Genomic DNA, 21,656 nt, shown 5'->3' with positions numbered 1-21,656 from the left:
CGCCTAATAAGATGTATTATTATTTTGTATTTAAATTAAACATTAACACCTAATAAGATGTATTATTATTTTGTATTTAAATTAAACATTAACACCTAATAAGATGTATTATTATTTTGTATTTAAATTAAACATTAACACCTAATAAGATGTATTATTATTTTGTATTTAAGTTTAACATTTCAATGTCGTTCCTTCTTCATTCACGGTTTGTGTCTATTTCAGCACACTTCGTCAAATGAACAAATGAAAATCTCTGGTACATATTCTATTAAAGGACACCTGTTACACATGGCAATTTTCCAGTCTCGTCGTTCAGCCTTACCTATTGTTTGGAGGTAATTGGAGATTTAATACAATTACTAAATATATCTTTTCACTGAATCAGCAGTTTTGAAGGAAATAAAAATAAACCTGATCGCATGTGACTGCATGTCTGGATGAGACAAAGCATGACAAATGTCCATCACCCTACCTGCTACAACAGCTGTGCAATCAATTACATCGACTGGGAGATACCTACTGGGTGCTGGATTCCCTCCCCTTGGAACAGTAAAATTTCTGACAATTAATGGTTTAAATAACTGTGCTGTTGTAAGAATTATTACGCATTTTCCTTGCTTCTATCAGAGACTATACCGGTGTAATCTGATATTACAATGACATAGTAACCCTCAAAGAAAATTGGTTTCCAGAGGTCAGAATTTGAGCTACAGTTTTTGTTCTGTGACACAATCAAGACGGCCTTTGTTGCCGGGATGACGGTACTGGCAGGCCTCGATTTGGGGAGTCGTGTGTGAGTCACAACAAACCGAGAAATGTTTACACGGCATTGCTGAACTATCCAATATTTTTACTCTCAACTTTATTCAACGATGTCTTTAGATAGACCTGGTGTTGACTGACTGACTGACTGAGTTAGGTCTTACGCCGCTTTTAGCAATATTCCAGCAATATCACGGCGGGGGACACCAGAAACGGGCTTCACATATTGTACCCATGTGGGGATTCGAACCCGGGTCTTCTGCATGACAAGCCAACGCTTTAACCACTAGGCTACCCCACCGCCCCACCTGGTGTTGACGTAAAGGGGGTTGAAATGAGGATTAAGCAGATAGTTTGTTGTTTTAACCTGTCTGACAAATGGCACGTCTGACAAATGGGAGGATACCGTGTGTGCTGGGTGATTGAGTGTCATGGATGACGGCTTCGACTGTTAGCGGGGCGGTGGGGTAGCCTAGTGGTTAAAGCGTCCGCTCGTCACGCCGAAGACCCGGGTTCGATTCCCCACATGGGTAAAACGTGTGAAGCCCATTTCTGACGTCCCCTGCCGTGATATTGCGGGAATATTGCTAAAAGCGGCGTAAAACTAAACTCACTCACTCACTCATTACGTTTACGTTTATGATGCAGTTGTTACTTCTATAAGATTGATATAATCTTGAAACTGTTTATATGGAAATACAAAATCTAACTGAAAATATCGATCTACGACGAGAAACCAAAAATGTTTTCTCTTATGAAATGGGTGATGTTGGAGTATATCTCTGATGCACTTGTAGTCTGCTGATAGGCCTATGTGTATACAAGTAATATATACGGGTTAGAATTGATCTTTGAACAGCAACCCATGCTTGTTGTAAGAGGCGACTAACGGGATCGGGTGGTCAGGCTTACTGACTTGGTTGGCACATGTCATCGTATCCCAATAGCGTAGATCGATGCTCATGCTGTTGATCACTGAACTGTCTAGTCCAGACTTGATTATTTACAGACCGCCGCCATATAGCTGGAATATTGCTGAGTGCGGCGTAAAACAACAAACAAACAAGTAATACACTAACGAGACATCCAATTGCTGTAAATATGATTGTGTATCTGTAAAACTTCGGAATGTCTGTGTGCATTTATCTAAATGACAATTATGTGAATAGGCCTAGGCCTACCACTTCTATTGTGCTAAGTACATTTAGTATAATGTATAACGGCAATTATAAAGATTATATTTATAAAGGGGAGATATATTTATACAAGGTAACAGTTAATATATCCACCATATAGTATACACATTTTAGAAATATGTTCCGTGTAGATCATATATGTGGCACAGGTGTGTGTGTTTTAGTGACCAACAGACAGACGAACACACTTTGTTAAAATTTCAAGGCCAATATTGTTTCTTTAACATCTATAAATATTTCAAAGGCGTAACAAGTGCAGGGAGTTTTCTGAAAGTAATTATAAGTGGTGTGCTTCTATATGGTTGTATAATTTTAGACATACGTGCTAAAGAAATGAGGCTATCCGTAAAAGTTAAAGTTTCATCACGTTTCCATGGTAACTGTCCAAAACACAACTTTTGAAAATCTACATAACAACATGCATGGACCATTGGTGAATATATCATGAAGTTTCGTAAAGCTTGATTGTAAAGTGTTCGCGATATGCTCCGGGAAATAATTGGCAACTGACGGACGGACGGCCAGACAACAGACAGACAGACATACATACTGACAAACATCAAGTTTAAGATGTGTTCTTTTAATGTAATGATGATCCATGATCAGTATATGACCATCACCACAAACAACATTCTAATAATAACACGAGGCCAAGGTATATAAACTGGGCTACCGAACACAATGTTCAGTTAGCGACCTCGTTCAGACGCACGCCAGGACGATAGCTGGTGCTCGTGAACTTTGACACAGGCAATATGGCGTCTTCAACAGTAAACCCGGACTTAGCTCGCGAGAGAAAGAGAGCCACGTTTGATCCCATCCAACTGACCTATGTCTTATATGATGGACCGGAGAAGGTCAGAAGAAACCGATATTTACGTGAGTATTGTTTTTATGAGTTGTCTTTTCTTATGAACATTTCTATCGAGTGAATTACGTTTCTGATGCCCCAAGTTCTAGACTCAAGACCCAGTGACAGGGCAAGTTTTGTTGCGGGCAAAGTCCATATCAAATGAGATACCGGCACTTACATGCATATAGTTATTATACCCATTTTATATGGAAACGATCTTTTGTCTGAATGACACTAACTGTATCTTGAGACGAAAAATATCACAATTTAACTAATGTCGGTATTTTATATGTAGCAATATACGTTGACTTTGACAATCGACTTTTCATAGCACCTGTGACAGTTGAATTGATCAGGATAAATTGATGCAGTGTCGTATACACTATATTGTGAAAGTTATTCAAGTCCAATTTAGTGTTAATATATTTAGTAACCGTAGCAGGGCTATTACTTTTAGCTCAAATCTATACCAGTGTTCATTCAAGCGTTTCTAAAATGTTAGCCCATGGCCCTCCAGCCCCCACTTATACATAAATAAATGTGGGTCATTTAGAAAATATTGTGGGTCATGTCAAATTGCTGTGCCTTTTTAGCCATACACTACTAGTTACTAGTATGAGTTCACTTCCTATTTTAAACTTTCAATCCAGGTGAGGTCAACAAGAGAAACCAAAGACATACTTGAGTTTTGCTTGAGTTGCCAAGCAAGAACAAACTCGTGATGCATTTCAGATTTGCATTCATAGATGCGCCAACACAACCCGCCCGTACCTGTTCAATTCACCATGTTAAATATTAGTGCACGGCCTAGAATGAACACTGCTATACTATGAATACAAAATGCCATTTACTGAGAATGCGTAATACCAAAATGTAACATGAGTTACTTTCAAATCTATACTATCCTGGTAAAAGATAAAACGTCCTTGTCATATAAAAGAATGTGGAAATAGGACATTTTGGACTTAGCGGTTGATGTACTGGCACCAGGCTATGTAGTGATAAATTCTAGCCCTGGCGTAAGTATAACAGATGACGTCTCAGTTCTAGTGAAGTCTTGAGGTCCAAAGGTGACATATCCAGCATTATACATATACATGGAATCAATTTTGTTCACATGTTCTAGGGGGGTCAGCAATTTTGTACGTAAAAATATGAAAAGATTGTTGTCATCCATAAAATTGTATGCTTCATAAAGATTACTGTGTGCTACAGACGGCTGATCAAGCACTACTTGTTGATCATGTCTATTTGTCTGACAGAATCACTGGCCATCAACGATCCGGTGATTGCCAACAGCCCAAACTGGCACACCCTGAGTCGTGAACAGAAGTATGAAGAGGTTATGCGCAAGACGGTGTACTACACCAAAAGAATAGAGGACCTGGGACTGACCAAACCAGAAGAAATATTCGCTTACAGAGAGTAAGTGAAATAGATAAATCGGAACAGGGGATATGTTTCAAACGGAAGACTATGGCTTCAGAGCCTGGGCTATGTTTTTGCTGATTCCAGATAGTGTGCCCGTGGAGGACCTACTAATACTGTATATCACCACACATAAGGCAAGTTTTTCATACATAGAATTAGATGGGTTTGAAGGGAGGATCACCTAATACAGGGGTAGAAGTCACTAGAAGATCTCACATTTTTTTCCGACTGGCGTTGTCAACAGGTGTCCGATAGCCACTGATGTAGTTTTGACAGTAAACTTTGCATTTCAGTCACAATGACTGTTCCAAGAATTATTTTCATATGTAAACTTCCATTCTACATGAATTTCTTGTTCATACTACATATATTCTGCAAATAAAGTTAATCTGTTTCTGAATCATTTAGAAATAAGAACACAGGTGTCTGACAGTTGACAAAAATACGTAATATATCTTTGTATGACAGTAATACATAAAGTGTGTTCATGACAGTTATCGTATCACAAGTAAACTTCATTGTGTGACATATAAAATAAGTTTTTACGATACTCAGCAAATATTTAGAAGTATATGGCAGCGGTCTGTGAATCTGGACCAGACAATCCAGTGATCAACAGTGGTGTATGGTCTTAGAATCCTTTACAAGCAAATTTACTGATCTGAAAATGAATCAATGTTCAGTAGGATAAACAGTCACGACCAATTAGCATGTTCTCGCAATGTTGTTACCTGGTGTCATATACCCTTGTCACAAATCGATATAACTAATGAAAATAATGATGGTTTGTTAAACAACTTTTTATTTTGGAGACAAAACTTATGACAAAATTCTGAAGAGTTGGTATGTTTTTCCTATTAACTTTCGCGTTGGTTTGAGTCATTTACGATTATTTGTTTTTGAGTTAGAGTGCAATTCATTTGACTCAGACTATACATGTCTGGATGCCAGTTGTGTGATAATGAAAGGGGAGATAAGCCATAGTGTTTTACAACTTAGATGAGATATTTTGTTTTAAACTAAACATCTGTTTGTATACTTGGACCATTTTATATCTGTCGTTGGTTCTGATATTTATCCTCTGCATTTTATTCCTTTGAAACACCATTTATTTTGTTTTGATTTCTCATTACATTATGTAAGTATCATATATTGATCTGATAATTTGGAAGATACAATTGATTAATGTATTTTTGAAGTATGTGTGTGTTTGTGAAAATGTAAGTGCTAAGTGGGATGATAATACACAAGAATATAATCATGATGATAATGAATGATATCCTGAGGGTAGAAAATCCAAAATGTCTGAATCCAACATGGCTAAAATCTGTAATGATAACAATCTATACACTCAATATATCTTGAGTTTCAAGGTCAAGGCATCTCTGTAGATAAATGTCGCTGTTCTTGCTTACGTTGGTCAAACTCTACCTGGAATTTAACCAAACAGAATTGTATAGGTCAAATGATTATGATATTGTAAACAAACTTTTGCAATTTATACAAAATTGAATCATTTTGGTGGCCGTATTGGATAGTATAGATTGAGTACATTGGCATCATTCGAGATTTCAGCAGCATTGGAGGCCATCTTGGATTTTGTGACCACTAGGGGCACTGCAGGACACTAGAACTGAATCCACATTCAGAAATATTTGGAAAGGTGTTCCAGGTTTGATGGTTTTAGCCAAAAATGACTGCTTTTGGCAAAACCTGCTTTAAAAGCCCTTCAAGTAAAACAAAAGTGAAGTAATTAATTTTCAAATGTGATGATAAGCTAGGAACATGCCTGTAAGACATAATCTCAGGCAGGGTTTTACACATATGTGTCCAGTATGCACAAATGAAGAGAATTTACACAGAGAATATTTTTGGGATGCACAATATTATTCTCTGTACAGTATACTCACAACACATCCAGGACTTTCAATTCAAATCTCGTTATTTCGGTACAGTGGTGTGGGCCATCAGCCCTATGTACAACATGGTCCATACATTATAAGGGAACTTATGCATGTACAGCAAGGCTATGTGGTGATGCAATCAATTTTGTAAGGTACTTATACAGGTGTATCCAGGCATGGAAGATATAACAGTCCATGTACAGTGATGCATAATTTTACAGGGCACTCAGGGCTCCAGATAAGGGCCGTATCGGCGTATGTACGGATAAAAAATTTGCACGATACGGTAGGAAATAATTTATAAAACGTAGCAGATACGCACCACGGCAAAGATGTACGGTCTTAGAATCATTTACAGACGTATTTATCTGAAAAAAGTATTGTTTTATTGTATATTGACCTGTTTACACAAGACTAGCAATATTGTGGTGCATATATGAAACGAAACACAAGATTACTGATACACCATTAAATTCCATTCAGTACTCTAAATGCAGGCTTAAGGTTTTCGAGTACTCCTATATTGAAAAAATAAGGAGTACGTACTCCTGGTGTTCAAAAATTATCTGGAGCCCTGGCACTATACAAGTACCTCAAGGCTTGGAAGATATACCAATCCATATACAGTGCTTTATCGTTTTACAAGGTGATTATACAAGATTTTTAAGGCAAAGACTTGAGGCCTTGAGGATATAACAGTCCATACTTTGCTAACTTTTGGTTTCTCTCAGAGCAGTTACATGCATCATTTCATCCATCGGTCCTCATGTCCGATGATTCATTCCAAGCTCTAAAGAAATTATCAAAGTTACATTTCTCTACACTTTAATTTATCCTCCGCAGGGCAGGTATGGCTCATGAGAACTCGGCGTTTGGTCTCCATGGCAGCATGTTCATCCCGACCATTGAGAAGACGGGTACAGAGGAGCAGAAGCAGGCATGGATCCCCAGATCAAAGAGATTTGAGATCATCGGAACATACCCAAACGGAACTCGGACATGGTTAGACAACATAATTATATCTGAAAACCAGACAACTGTCCAAGTGCAAGATCAATTATTTTAAGGATCGACCAATTTGATTATGTCTAATGCAGATCTGGTTGTCACTTTTGAGCCATTTTGAAATAAAGACTGTAATGGGAAGTAACCTTTTGCACAATTTTAATGACTTCAGGTGAAACAAGATCCTCGTCCAATTGATTCAGAAAAGGTGTTCTTGTGTTTTGCTCAAGACACATGGTGATCAGTACATGGCTGTAATGGTTTCAAACATTGGGTTTTTAGCAAAGGAGATTTATAGATTTTTACTTCCCTTTCTTTCAATTTTGGCACAGAACAATTACTTAAAATGGTACTCTTCGAGGATGAATAAAGAAGAAACAATTTATCCCACCCTGTGACTTCATTTGGTATTGAACATTACCAGTTTATGACTCAACCAATAGTCACGATAATACACGAGTAAACACTCATACTAATAATAATGATAAACAAATACTCATTGGTTCAAAACCTATCTGGAGCACAGCGCCCATTTGCTAAATCCAAATATTTACATTTCTTTAACATTTTCTTTTGATATTTTATAGTCACATGCATTATCATGATTATGGGGTGGTTTCTCACAACTGGCATTTTTAACTTAGGTACATTTGTACGAGGCTTGGAGACAACAGCAACCTATGATCCAAAGAATAAGGAGTTTGTGATCAACTCCCCGAACTTGACCTCCATCAAGTTCTGGCCAGGGGCATGTGAGTATCGTCAGAATCAGTATTGATGAAATCAGAATCGTGTTGATGGATTCAAAATCAGTATTGATGAAATCAGTCAGTATTTTGAGTCTATGATTAGATTTTCACCTGAAGTTCTTATGATTTTAGCCAATTTTGTGTCTGAAAGATGAAAGTCTAGCTGTAAGCTATATGAACATGTTTGATAGTTGACATACCCAAAATAAGTGTCCCAGCTTTAAGATCTGCAACACTATCCTCCATCATCCTTCACCAATGTATGTATGGTATTGGTCCTGTATATGGGAGTTCTCTCATTCACATCTGGTGGGACGGTGGGGTAGCCTAGTGGTTAAAGCGTTCGCTCGTCACGCTGAAGAACCGGGTTCGATTCCCACATAGGTACTATATGTGAAGCCCATTTATGGTGTCCCCAACTGTGATATTGCTGAAATATTGCTAAAAGGGGTGTAAAACCACACTCACATACTCACTCACATCTGGTACACTCACTCACTCACATCTGGTATACTCACATACTCACTCACATCTGGTACTTGTATGAAGTCCGCAGCTAGGCTGGAAATAGGCACCATATCAAGCACACTCCCGGCGCAGTGATGACTTAGCATAACATCACTGCCACAGGCTAATTTGCATATCACGTGACCGGACTTTTTCTCTTGTTTGTAAACAAACGCGCATATTCATAATAAGAAGAGACTGGCCTTATGCAAGTTTTTCGGCGCGCTCTTCACAATGTTTTACATTGTTACATATATATTCTTCCACAAATGCGACAGTAAGGTTTATGACAGTACACATTTAGATATCAAACTGGCTACATCGTTTGCTCTCCGTCGGCTTCGATGACAACACGTGAAGCCGTACAACCTATGTAAATGAAGGATCGCTACGAAAATCGAAATAGTGTCACATGTTTTTGGATATTTTCTCAGTGAAACTAAACCATTCTATCAAAGATGTTTAATTAGATGTGTATGCTCATCAAAATTAAAAGAGTTAAGAAATATGTACATTATATTGAATGGACGGTGCAAGATGTGACGAATTGTCACATCTTTCTGGCCTGTGGCAGAGGTACTATGCTGGCTGTCCGCATGGAACTCTGGGAAGGAGAGTGCATATCAAGGAGCATGTTACCTTCAGTGTGTGACTCTGACTACAATTGTTCAACAGGCCAGATGGATTGTGACCGCTAATGGTTCAGTGTGATTGTCCTCACTATCAAGTGTTATTGAAGAAAACAATACATACTACTCAAAAAAATGGTTTTGTTGGACCACTGTCAAATAAAATCAATTGGTTGATGAGAGAGGTTACTAGACTGAGGACTAGTGTTAGTGTCTAACAGTGTATTATGCATTCTGTTCCAGTGGGCAAGACATCTAATTACTGTGTAGTGATGGCCCAGCTTCTCACACAGGGTCAGAACTGTGGGATACAGGCATTTATTGTGCCACTTCGTCGCCTTGACAACCACCAGACACTGCCAGGTAACAAGGACTCGTTATTTTGTACTGTAACGAAATTTATGTGATATATTATGTTATCTCACACTGTAACCATTTATTTTATCTCACACTGCAACAATTTATGTTATCTCACACTGTAACAATTTAGGTTATAATTCATGTTATCTCACTGTAACTGTTTATTTTGTCTAACACTGTAACAATTTATGATATCTCTTGCTGTGCATAAGTTACATTTTCTTTCAATCCTAGCGTGGAACACTCCTAAAACATAGTTTCTAGCTTCAGAAACACCTTACCCAAACACATCCATGGTCACTGACACTAGGTTACACATCAGTGCAATCTCCTGTGACCTGACTGTATGTCCCCCACCTCCTGATGTACCTTGCACCCTCATTCTCTTTCTCATTGCACAGCACCGGTGAAGTTCCGGGTTAATTGGTCATCAGCAACCCATTCTTGTCATAAGAGGCGACTGACAGGATCGGTAGGTCAGACTCACTGACTTGGTTGACACATGTCATCATATCTCAATTGGGTAAATTGATGTTCATGCTGTTGATCACTGGATTCTCTGATCCAGACTCGGTTATTGACAGACTGCCACGATATAGCTGGAATATTGCTACATTAAACAACAAACCAAGCAACCAACCAACTCATTGCACAGGTGTGAGGACATGCTAGATTCCACGTATTAGTTCACAGTACAACAGTGACCAAACTGCTACTGGAAATACTACTGGGGGCGTTGGGGAAGCCTCATGGTTAAAGTGTCTGCTCAATACACTGAAGACCCAGGTTCGATTCCCCACGATTCTCTCTCTCTCTCTCTCTCTCTCTCTCTCCTTCCCCTCTCTCTCTCTCTCTCTCTCTCTCTCTCTCTCTCTCTCTCTCTCTCTCTCTCTCTCTCTCTCTCTCTCTCTCTCTCTCTCTCTCTCTCTCTCTCACTCACTCACTGTTACTAATACTGCTACTGCTGGTGACAATATGTATATATAAAAACACTAGACTTGTCATTAACAAACTGAGACTCTTCAACTGACACAGTGTGTGTACATTATTGATCCACCACCACCATTTACTGATGTGAGTGTTGTTTCACCAGGTGTGACTGTGGGAGACATTGGCACCAAGTTTGGCTATGAGAGTATAGACAATGGCTTTCTGAAGTTCAATCATGTCCGAATTCCAAGGATGAATATGCTTATGAGATATGCAAAGGTAAAACATTGTGAAGCCATTATTTGAGGTCCATGGCTAGCCATGGCTGGCATATTGCTTAAGGTAGCCAAAAATTACCAGTACACACTCACAAGAAATATTTTTCGCTGTTCAAAGTAAAAGAGATGCCCAGTAACACCACACAATCTTGTTACTGCTTATATTATTTTTCTCATTTATCAAACTATAAACATTATGTAATTGAACAACACTGACTCTGTCAAGTGTTCTGAGGGAGCTGAATTATACAGTTTGATTGATACCAAACACATGTATTTATATATTCTTATGTTACATCACATACTAAATGGGTGGGGGCGGTCGGGTAGGCTAGTGGTTTAAGCGTTTGCTCGTCACGTCGAAGACCCGGGTTCGATTCCCCACATGTGTATGATGTGTGAAACACATTTCTGGTCTCCCCCATCGTTATATTGCTGGAATATTGCTAAAAGTGGCGTAAAACTAAACTCACTCACTCAGTAATAAGTGGGCGTGATGTTACCGGGTGGAATATGGCGAACTAGTTTTGTGTTCATGTCTGATGGGTTTGGGTTGCCAGGTGCTGGAAGATGGGACCTTCATTAAGCCAGACAACGAGAAGCTCGTTTATGGGTCCATGGTCTTCATACGTTCTGTCATCACAAACGATTGTGCACGCAGCCTTGGTCAAGCCTGCACCATCGCCATCCGCTACAGCGCTGTCCGCAGACAAACAGAAGTTAGCCCAAAGTGAGAATGAAAATATAAAATGATACTTCCACACCAAAATGTTAGCAAAGTGTAAATGAAGAAGTTGTCATCTTTTCATGCGTGTTCACATTGAATTTTGGACTACACTTGTCCCATCAGTGCTTTGTCGTTAAAGCATTCCTTGTTGTCTCTTTGAGACCAGCATATGCTTTCTTACAAGGGTACTATTGTTAGCACTGGTTATTGTTCACAATATGCAGATTGATCATCAGATCATCAATCAATAATCAATGTTAATCAGTTTTATGAATCAGGAAAATGTGTCAGTTGTTTTTGTTTGTTTTAACAAAGGTAACAACAAGAAACATACTTTTTCAATTTTAATTTGATGTTTTATTTTTGTGAATATTGATTAGTCTCCTTCGCTCTCTGATGCAAGTGAGATATCTTTCTCTCTCTCTCTGTGTCTATCTCTCCTCTCTCTCTCTCTCTCTCTCTCTTTCTCTCTCTCTCTCTCTCTCTCTCTCTCTCTCTCTCTCTCTCCTCTCTCTCTCTCTCTCTCTCTCTCTCTCTCTCTCTCTCTCTCTCTCTCTCTCTCTCTCTCTCTCTCTCTCTCTCTCTCTCTCTCTCTTTCTCTCATTTTTTCTATCTCTGTTACTCTTCTCTTTCTCTTTCTCTCATCTTTCTCTTTCTCTCTCTCTCCTCTTTCTCTCTCTTTCTCTCAGATTGTTCAAAAATCATGTGTATAGATTTTAAAGGTACAGGTTTAGAAAGTGGAATCATACTACAGCTTACAACAGCATCCAATCATTCTCAGATTAGTCCTGTGTTACTAAGGCCTTTGTGTTACCATGGTTACAGGGGTATTTCCATTTACATGACTACAGAAGTCTATGCATTATCATGGTTCTAAATGGGTTTGTGTTGCCATGGTGCAGATATTTGTATTTAAAATGGTAACAGATGTATTTGTCAGTCAAGCTGAAAGGTTGCTGTTGTTGCAGAGGTGAGGAGGCGCAGGTCCTAGACTACCAGACCCAGCAGTACCGGGTATTTCCTTGCCTGGCTACATCCTATGCATTGTGGTTTGCTGGGAGGTACATGGTGGACGTGTACCTGCGGGTCACGCAGCAGATTGAGAAAGGTGCCCTGGAGGAACTGCCACAGGTGGGATGGAGGATGATCAAGTCAAATCATGGCTGGCTATCAATATACTTCATGGAAATCTGAACTTGTGACTTTAAAATCTATTGAGATGTGTTTTGAACAATCATTATGGCTATCGATAAAGTTCATGGAAATCGATAATAGTTTACAGAATATTGATCGGTTATTGATAAATTTCGAGAAGTAAACTTTGAGCAAATATGCCAAAACAAGACCAAAAGAAATATTTCACATCACTGGCAAGCGGTGATACATTTATTCATGGATGACCAACAAAAACAGTGTCCTGAACATACTTTAGAAGCAACCTTTGAATATAGACACGTTCGTTCATGATCAGAAGACCACGGTTCAATTCCTCACATGGGTACAATGTGTGAAGCCCATTTCTGGTGTTCCCCGCCATAATATATATTGCTGGAATATTGGTAAAAGTGGTGTTAAACTCACTCACTCACTGAATAGAGACATAACTTTGTCTATCGTGTTTAAAGTAAACCTATTTTTCATCTCAATAGTTTAAGTATGAGATTTTTGATGATACAATTTTCATATCGATAATAATTGAAAATTCTTCCTGTGAACTCTATTTCCGATTATCGATCATTTTAGCCAGCCTTAGTAATGTGCTCATCATAAGCAGCTATCAGGATGAGTGAACTTGGTTGTCGCTGTATCCCTCTTGTGTAGGTCAGTCCTGATGGTGTGTATCACTGGATTGTCTGGTCTAAGCATCCATCAGAATGTTAGAATATTGCTGAGTGTGGCATTCAATGAACAAACAACCAAATGGAAATTCATTAAATAGAGCAACAGTTCTTTTTACAACTGGGTCTTTATTCCAAATATGTTGTCTGTATGCCTTCAGGCCATGCTGAGGACATACTTCTGTTATTTTGATTCCTGTGATTGGATATGCTATTCTAATTGCTATGTCATCCTTGCAAATAATGCAGGAAACACAAATGATTTTTGTTTTCACATAGTTACTATACAGTATGATGACTAAAGCATGGAAATGGCCCCTTGATCAAGTGTTTACAGTTCTTAAGAAATAATAAACTATTATTTAAGAACTTCAAAAACAATTTTATTTTGAAGTGCATAAAGAATATATACATGATGCATCAAGTGGCTATATTTGAACAACAAACAATGAAATCTAGAATTGGCCACCTTTTGATATCAGGTTTGTGAAAGTGTAAATTGGTCTTGATGACAAACTGAAATCTTATTCAGCTTATGTGATTTTTTAATGATTCATTTTCAATATCTTCCATCCATAGCTCCATGGCCTTTCGTCAGGTCTCAAAGCCTTCAGCAGTTGGGCAACGTCTAGGATGATGGAGGAGTGTCGTATGTCGTGCGGTGGCCATGGTTACCTCAACGCTAGCGGCTTCTCCAAAATCTATGTCGATATAACTCCAGCTTGCACCTATGAAGGGGAGAATGTAGTTATGATGCTTCAGAGTGCAAGGTAATAATATCAGTGGTCTGTCAGGGAACTCTCATGGACAGATGTTTAGTGTCAAGAAGCTTCAGCATGGAAGGTAGTAATATCCATGGTCTGTCGGGGAACTCATGGACAATTGTTTAGTGTCAAGACGCTTCAGCATGGAAGGTAGTAATATCCATGGTCTGTCGGGGAACACTCATGGACAATTGTTTAGTGTCAAGAAGCTTCAGCATGGAAGGTAGTAATATCCATGGTCTGTCGGGGAACACTCATGGACATTTGTTCAGTGTCAAATAGCTTTTAGCATGGAAGGTAGTAACATCCATGGTCTGTCAGGGAACTCTCATGGACATTTGTTTAGGGTCATGAAGCTTCGGCAAGCAAGGTAGTAATATCCATGGTCTGTCAGGGAAGTCTCATGGAAATTGTTTAGTGTCAAGAAGCTTCAGCATGGAAGGTAGTAATATCCATGGTCTGTCAGGGAGGTCTCATGGACAATTGTTTAGGGTCATGAAGCTTCAGCATGGAAGGTAGTAATATCCATGGTCTGTCAGGGAGGTCTCATGGACAATTGTTTAGGGTCATGAAGCTTCGGCAAGCAAGGTAGTAATATCCTAGGTCTGTCAGGGAGGTCTCATGGAAATTGTTTAGGGTCATGAAGCTGCGGCAAGCTAGATCTGCAAAGGACAAAATCATTATCAATAACTTTAGTTCAAGCCTAAATCAGATTTGTTGGAAGGAAAGTGAGTTTGATAGTGTCCTTGGTAAGGAGAGTTGTTTATAAATGCATTCATATTTCAGGTTCCTGTTGAAATGTTTTGCTCAAGCCAAGTCTGGGGCCAAGCTGCCTGGCCTAGTCTCCTGCCTCAACAGACCCTTACGTGGCTCCAGTTCCATTGACAGTCGGCTGGAGCTCGCAGCACTGTTTGATGCCTATGAACACAGAGCTGTCCGGTAGGTCCACTACCAGTTCAAGAATCTTTGTACTGTTTGTAACAATGGATATAACAAATGTGGAATGTTTGTAACAATGGATATAACAAATGTGGACTGTGTAACAATGGATATAACAAATGTGGACTGTTTGTAACAATAAATATAACAAATGTGGACTGTTTGTAACAATAAATGTAACAAATGTTGAATGTTTGTAACAATAGACATTACAAATGTTGACTGTTTGTAACAATGGATTTAACAAATGTGGACTTTCTAACAATAGATATAACAAATGTGGACTGTTTGTAACAATGGATATAACAAATGTGGACTGTTTGTAACAATGGATCTAACAAATGTGGACTGTTTGTAACAATAGATATAACAAATGTGGACTGTTTGTAACAATGGATATAACAAATGTGGACTGTTTGTAACAAATTGGACTGTTTGTAACAATAGATATAACAAATGTGGACTGTTTGTAACAATGGATATAACAAATGTGGACTGTTATGGATATAACAAATGTAGACTGTTGGTAACTGTTATGGACTGTTGTTTGTAACAATAGATATAACAAATGTGGACTGTTTGTAAAATGTGTTATAACAAATCTGTTTGTAACAATGGATATAACAAATGTGGAAACAATAGATATAACAAATGTGGACTGTTTTGTAACAATAGATATAACAAAAATGTGACTGTTTGTAACTGTTTGGATATAACAAATGTGGACTGTTTTTATAGATATAACTGTTTGTAACAATAGATATAACAAATGTGGACTGTTTGTAACAATAGATATAACAAATGTGGACTGTTTGTAACAATAGATATAACAAATGTGGACTGTTTGTAACAATAGATATAACAAATGTGAGACTGTTTGTAACAATAGATATAACAAATGTAGACTGTTTGTAACAATAGATATAACAAATGTGGACTGTTTGTAACAATAGATATTACAAAAATGTGGACTGTTGATTGTAACAATAGATATAACAAATGTAGACTGTTGTTGAAATGTTCACAATGATTAAGCGTTGTTTGTAATAAAGATGTTGTCACTGTCTGATTGTCTTTTGTCACTGTTCCTTGTCAGCATCTGTTGAAATGTTATCTTTGTCACTGTTATCTTTTGTCACTGTCTGTTGTCACTGTCTGTTGTCCATTGTCATTGTCATTGTCCGTCATCATTGTCTGTTGTTTTTTGTCAGTCTGAAGCCTGTTGTCTGTCATTGTCTGTTGTCACTGTTGTCTTTGTCACTGTCTGTTGTCACTGTCTGAGGTCTGTTGTCACTGTTATCTTTTGCCACTGACTGAAGTCCGTTGTCACTGTTATCTTTTGTCACTGTCTGAAGTCAGTTGTCCATTGTCACTGTCTGTTGTCTCTGTCTGAGGTCTGTTGTCACTGTTGTCTTTATCACTGTCTGTTGTCACTGTCTGAAGTCTGTTGCCCATTGTGATTGTGTGTTGTCTCTGTCTGTTGTCTGTTGTCTCTGTCTGTTGTCACTGTCGGTTGTCTCTCTCGTCACTGTGTGCTGCCACTGTTACGGTGTGTGGTCCTTATTTAACTGTATGTTGTCAGACTTATCACAGAGGCTGCAGGTCGAGTGCAGGGATTGGTCACATCAGGGAAGACAGGCCAGCAGGCATCCAATCAGGCCTCAGTGCAGCTTGTTGCTGCAGCCAATGTAAGTGCGCATAGATACAGAGAGTCTTCTCCGGTCGCTCAGTAAGGATTCAGTCTGCTAGTCATTACATTAGATGTTTCATGGATGTATAAGATTCACCAGCATACACCCAAACATATCTATTAAGTCCTTTTTACTGTCAAAGCTAAATCCATTTGTTCTGATCTCTTCCTCATATTGTCAAATCTTGTAATAGACAATGTGCAAACAAAATAAATAATTGCATACACACACACACACACATTTTTTTGATGAAAACAGATCCTTTTGTGTATTTAAGGATTTAATAGCTATATATTAAATGAAACACAATTTCTGTACTTTCAAGGGTGACAAAGTGCTGCTTTATTGTTTCATACCGATAATCAGTAAGAATTCTTTGCTTGAAAGATTTTTGCAATTATCAATCTTTTAGCCAACCCTACCATAAAAGGTGATCAGGTGGTCTGATGACTTGACAGATGGCTGTCATTGTTTGCCATTTTTGAGATCAATACTCATGGTGTCAATATGGACAGTGATAGGATTATCTGGCTGGCTTAGAATTGGTCTTCAGTAACCCATGTTAGTCATAAGACGAGACTACCAGGATCGGGTGGTCAGGCTTGCTGACTTGGCTGACACATGTCATTGTATCCCAATTGCGTAGATCGATGCTCTTACTGTTGATCACTGGATTGTCTGGCCCAGACTCGATTATCTTATTTACAGACCGCTGCCATATAGCTGGAATATTGCTGAGTGTGGCGTAAAACTAAACTCACTTAAACACTCACTCACGCCTTCTCCCCTGCTTTCCACAGTCGTAAAGATAAGAATTCCACTTTGAAATCCATTCATCAGCACTCGCCCATTTCCGTAACCTTCAGATGTTTAGTGTCCCACAACAATATATACAAAACATATAAACCTGAGTGTTCAGTTGTGTGGTTATTTGCTGTTGTGTATGTTCCAGGCCTTCTGCCATGCGTTTGTGCTGAAGACATTTATGGACAAAGTATCGACGGGTGTGTCTGACACAGCGGCAAGGGCAGCCCTCAACACACTGTGTCATCTGTATGCTGTGTACGGAATTGTCACCAATTTGGGAGAGTTTATGATCGTGAGTAACAAAGCACTCTTTCAATAATTAAAGCCCATTTTGTCAGTTTAGTAAACAGAAATTGTTGGATGGTTTGCATTTCAACAAAATATTACATGATGTATTTTTCAGTCTGCAGATTGCATTTTAACATTAATTATGAACCACCTAAGACAGCTTTGAAGGAGTATTATCAGTAGAGGACAAAACGTGTACGTGAGACGGTCCCCCGTTACGTGTACAAGTGACTACATGAGAAGGGGTCACTTATTCACGTGACTGCCTGATCACAGACAGGGAAATTCTGCATGTCACACAAAAACGTGTCTAAAAGTGTTATTTGTGAAAATAATTAAACAAAAGTTGCCACAGTAGAAATTAAATAAATAGACTATCGCAGTTCCTTTTGTACCATTTGTGCTGTACATTTTTGTATAGTATGATTAAAACCTTTATCATACAAAACCACAAATTACCTATGCAGTATTCGACATGATGTGAAAGCCTGACATGTTGGTAATGGGGCGGCAGGGTAGCCTAATAGTTAAAGCGTTCGCTCATCACGCCAAAGACCTGGGTTCGATTCTCCACAACATGTGAAGCCCATTTCTGGTGTCCACCGCCGAGATATTGCTAGAATATTTCTAAAAGCGGCATAATACCATACTCACTCACTGTAATGCCCAAAATTAGTGGAACAGGGAGAATGTATACAAAGGGAGATAACTCAGGGACAGACCCTACAGGTTATGCAAACCTAAATATTTTCCCATTGACTTCTATTATAACATTATAAACCATACTTATAGTATTTTTTGTGTAAAGAGGCAGAAAAATACAGTTCCTCGCTCAATGAACTTGAAAATATTTGTCTGTGGCAAAGATGTTAATGTGACTGACGTTGATTCTGTTCAGGACGGCTACGTCAGCAGCAAGCAGGCAACAATGCTGAATCAGCGACTTCTGGACCTCTTGGCTGAGATCAGACCCAATGCAGTGGCCTTCGTAGATGCGTTTGACTTCCCTGATAATGTCCTCCAGAGTGCCCTGGGTCGCTATGACGGCAATGTGTATGAGGCCCTCTTTGAGTATGCAAAGGAGTCTAAACTAAATGAGAAGGACGTAAGTACATACTTGAAATAGGCAGAATGAATAATGTGCTGTAATGTGCAAACTCACATACTGACCTTCTAACTGCAACCCGTGAGGATCAGGGTTAGAATATTGATCTTCAGTAATCCATGCTTGTCGTAAGAGGCGACTTACGGGATCGGGTGGTCAGACTCGCTGACTTGTTTGACATGTCATCGGTTCCCAATTGTGCAGATCGATGTTCATGCTGTTGGTCACTGGTTTGCCTGGTCCAGACTCGATTATTTACAGACCGCCATATAGCTGAAATATAGCTGAGTGCGGCGTAAAACTCAACTTCACTCTAATTGCAGCATTGACAGTACTATTAGTTTGTAGTATCATCTTCAGTTATTTTTGGTGCTCGGAACTGTTGGCAGAATATTGTGTATGCAAGTGTATGTAACTATTTGTGAAAACTTTCCCTCTTATTTCCCTATACATACCCAAGCTAAGTCTCTGACCCTCCAGTGATGCCGTACCAACTGAAATCACCAAATGGCCTTCTCTTTCTGTAGCCCTAGGTTTTGGAACTCATTACCTAAATAAATCAGAAATATTTCTTCCAAGGATACTTTCAAGTCCCTCTTAAAATTTCACCTCTTTGTAACTGTCTATAACTAAAATTGTCTGAAGCACCGCTCATTGTACTGTGCATGATCTATGTTTTAACCCCTTTTATATACCTCCAGTGACGTCACTCTATTGTTCTAGCGAGGCAGTATTTCTTGTCATATCCCGATGCCCCGTCGATTAGGGGGCATTACTTTAATATCATCCCTCTGCCCGGGGATTTTCTGAGGAATAACCCATGACTTTGAATTATTACTTGTTTTGAAGAGTGATATGACTTTGTCTTGCCATCACTGAATGCGATTGCAAAATATGACATTATTGAAAACTTCCAACATGTAGCCCGGATACCCGGTTTTGAACCTGCAACCCTTCACTTACTAGCTTGGCGGTTTTATCCACTAGGCTGCTAAGGATTGCTGTGAAGAGTGAGATTGTTTGTCAGCATGAACCGTGTGTTCCTCACAAGAAGGGTAGTGCGGGCAGCGCACGTGCAGGGCACGGGTAGCTCGTGCAGAGCATGTGCATTGCACGTGCAAGGCGAGGCGTCAGCTGCCAGTCTTGTCCCAGTTGCTTTCAACAGTAAATACCAAATATTGAAATTATATCTAAAGTATATCTTCAGTCGGTTTATAAGTTGGATAAAGCATGACCCTCGGGCATTACGAAAAAGTAAGGATGTTTTCCCTCGAGGAATGCCCTCGGGAAAACATCCTTACTTCTTTGTAATGCCCGCGGGTCATACTTTATCCTATACTTAACCTTATAATATCACCACTGAACACCTTTGAGAAAATGTTTGATGTGAAGGGGTAGAGGATAGCACATTCAGTACGTTATGTGTATTTTTCAGGTCGCAGATGCATACCACAAGCACATGAAGCCTTTCATGGATGAGATGAAGGCCAGAGCCCCACGTTTGACAGCTAACTTGTAAAGACTGACAGAGGAACAAGGTAGTCCTACAGGTTCAGTGTTCTGTGCAGGAGCCTTCAGGTTTGTGTTGGGTATAGTGGCCAACACGGTGCCCATGACTTTCGGGACATCTATGGGATGTTTCTGTGCTGTAACCTTTATCATCTGTGTCAGCACTGTTTCCATGGATACTGCAACTTATCAAATTTTAGCCAAAAATAAGAAAAAGGAAACTAAAGCTGACTTTATACGATTTTGCTGTATTTGATTGTTTTTATAGATTTCTGATGATTTTTTTTCCATAAGTGTACTTTATCTGGTTTATGAGGAATATTTTGAACCTTATAATAGGCCAGTATCTACTCAAGATTGTTTTAACACTACCAGTTTCTGTTTGTGATAAGTATTTTCTTGGTAATACAAACTGTCACCTTATCTTTACACCATAATGTTGATAGTTTTATGACATGAAAAACATATCAATTAACAGATGTTAAAGACACCTGAATATTTCATTTTACTATATTTAATCTATCATGCCACGACAGAGTAGGTATAATGGGACAGAAGCAGGGACCTGATCCACAAAGCGTTAGTGGGTGGTGGGGTAGCATAGTGGTTAAAGCGTTCGCTTGTCACACTGAAGGCCCGGGTTCGATTTCCCACATGGGTACAATGTGTGAAGCCCATTTCTGGTGTCCCCCGACGTGATATTGCTGGATTATTGCTAAAGGCGCTGTAAAACTAAACTCACTCACTCTCACACAAAGCGTTAAACACTATGATAAACGTAAATCTATGATGAACTATACAGTTACAACAGCTCTTAGCGCTACATACGCTTTGTGGATTGGCGCCCTTGTGTTCTTTAATTTGTTTTTGAGAGGTATATTTTCAAAACAAGAAGCATATTTGCAAAATATTACTTACAAGGGGCCACCAGTATGTTAAGTGGACCTATTCAACCACTTACTAGTGTAGTTCGACTGTGTTTAATTTCATATTACATTCAGTAATTCAGCTTAGTCTTTAGTGTGTTAAAAGGAGCCAGTTGATGAAATTGAACACACAATATGTACATAAAGATCTTGAATATATAGTGTTTATTTTTGCATACTTGTACCACACAGGCTGAGCCAGTGAGCTCCCCTGACCAACTTCTTGACAAATCTGTAAAAAGTATTTTTACAAATTCTCCATACTAAACCCAAATTTAACTTTGTGTGGGGTCTTTTAATGGCATTTAGAAGTGATACACAAAAGGAAGGGAATTCTCTATTATGAGGAACACAACGGTTGGAGTATATCCTTACTCCTTCATCAGGTGAGCGTTCGGAGTATATCCTTACTACATCAGGTGAATGTTCGAAGTACATGTATATCCTTACTCCTT

The 21,656-nt window shown here is 38.9% G+C and overlaps 1 protein-coding gene across 1 annotated transcript; it reads left to right on the top strand.

Moving 5' to 3' along the window:
• The first annotated feature begins 2,687 nt into the window (after positions 1–2,687).
• On the top strand, positions 2,688–21,362 carry LOC124256479 (peroxisomal acyl-coenzyme A oxidase 1-like). The gene is given in 15 exon segments (XM_046690467.1): positions 2,688–2,840; positions 4,077–4,239; positions 6,993–7,130; positions 7,132–7,151; positions 7,799–7,906; positions 9,283–9,402; positions 10,493–10,608; positions 11,168–11,337; positions 12,303–12,465; positions 13,752–13,942; positions 14,723–14,875; positions 16,458–16,563; positions 17,519–17,665; positions 18,560–18,766; positions 20,202–21,362. Coding segments are annotated over 15 exon segments (2,010 nt in total). The 5' UTR covers positions 2,688–2,716; the 3' UTR covers positions 20,286–21,362.
• The last annotated feature ends 294 nt before the right edge of the window (positions 21,363–21,656 follow it).

This window comes from Haliotis rubra, unplaced genomic scaffold (genome assembly GCF_003918875.1).
Source record: "Haliotis rubra isolate DU_JTF1 unplaced genomic scaffold, ASM391887v1 Scf63, whole genome shotgun sequence".
In the NCBI taxonomy this organism is placed as follows: Eukaryota; Metazoa; Mollusca; class Gastropoda; order Lepetellida; family Haliotidae; genus Haliotis; species Haliotis rubra.
Note: the sequence above shows the minus strand (reverse complement) of the source record. Positions and strands in the feature narration are given on the sequence as shown.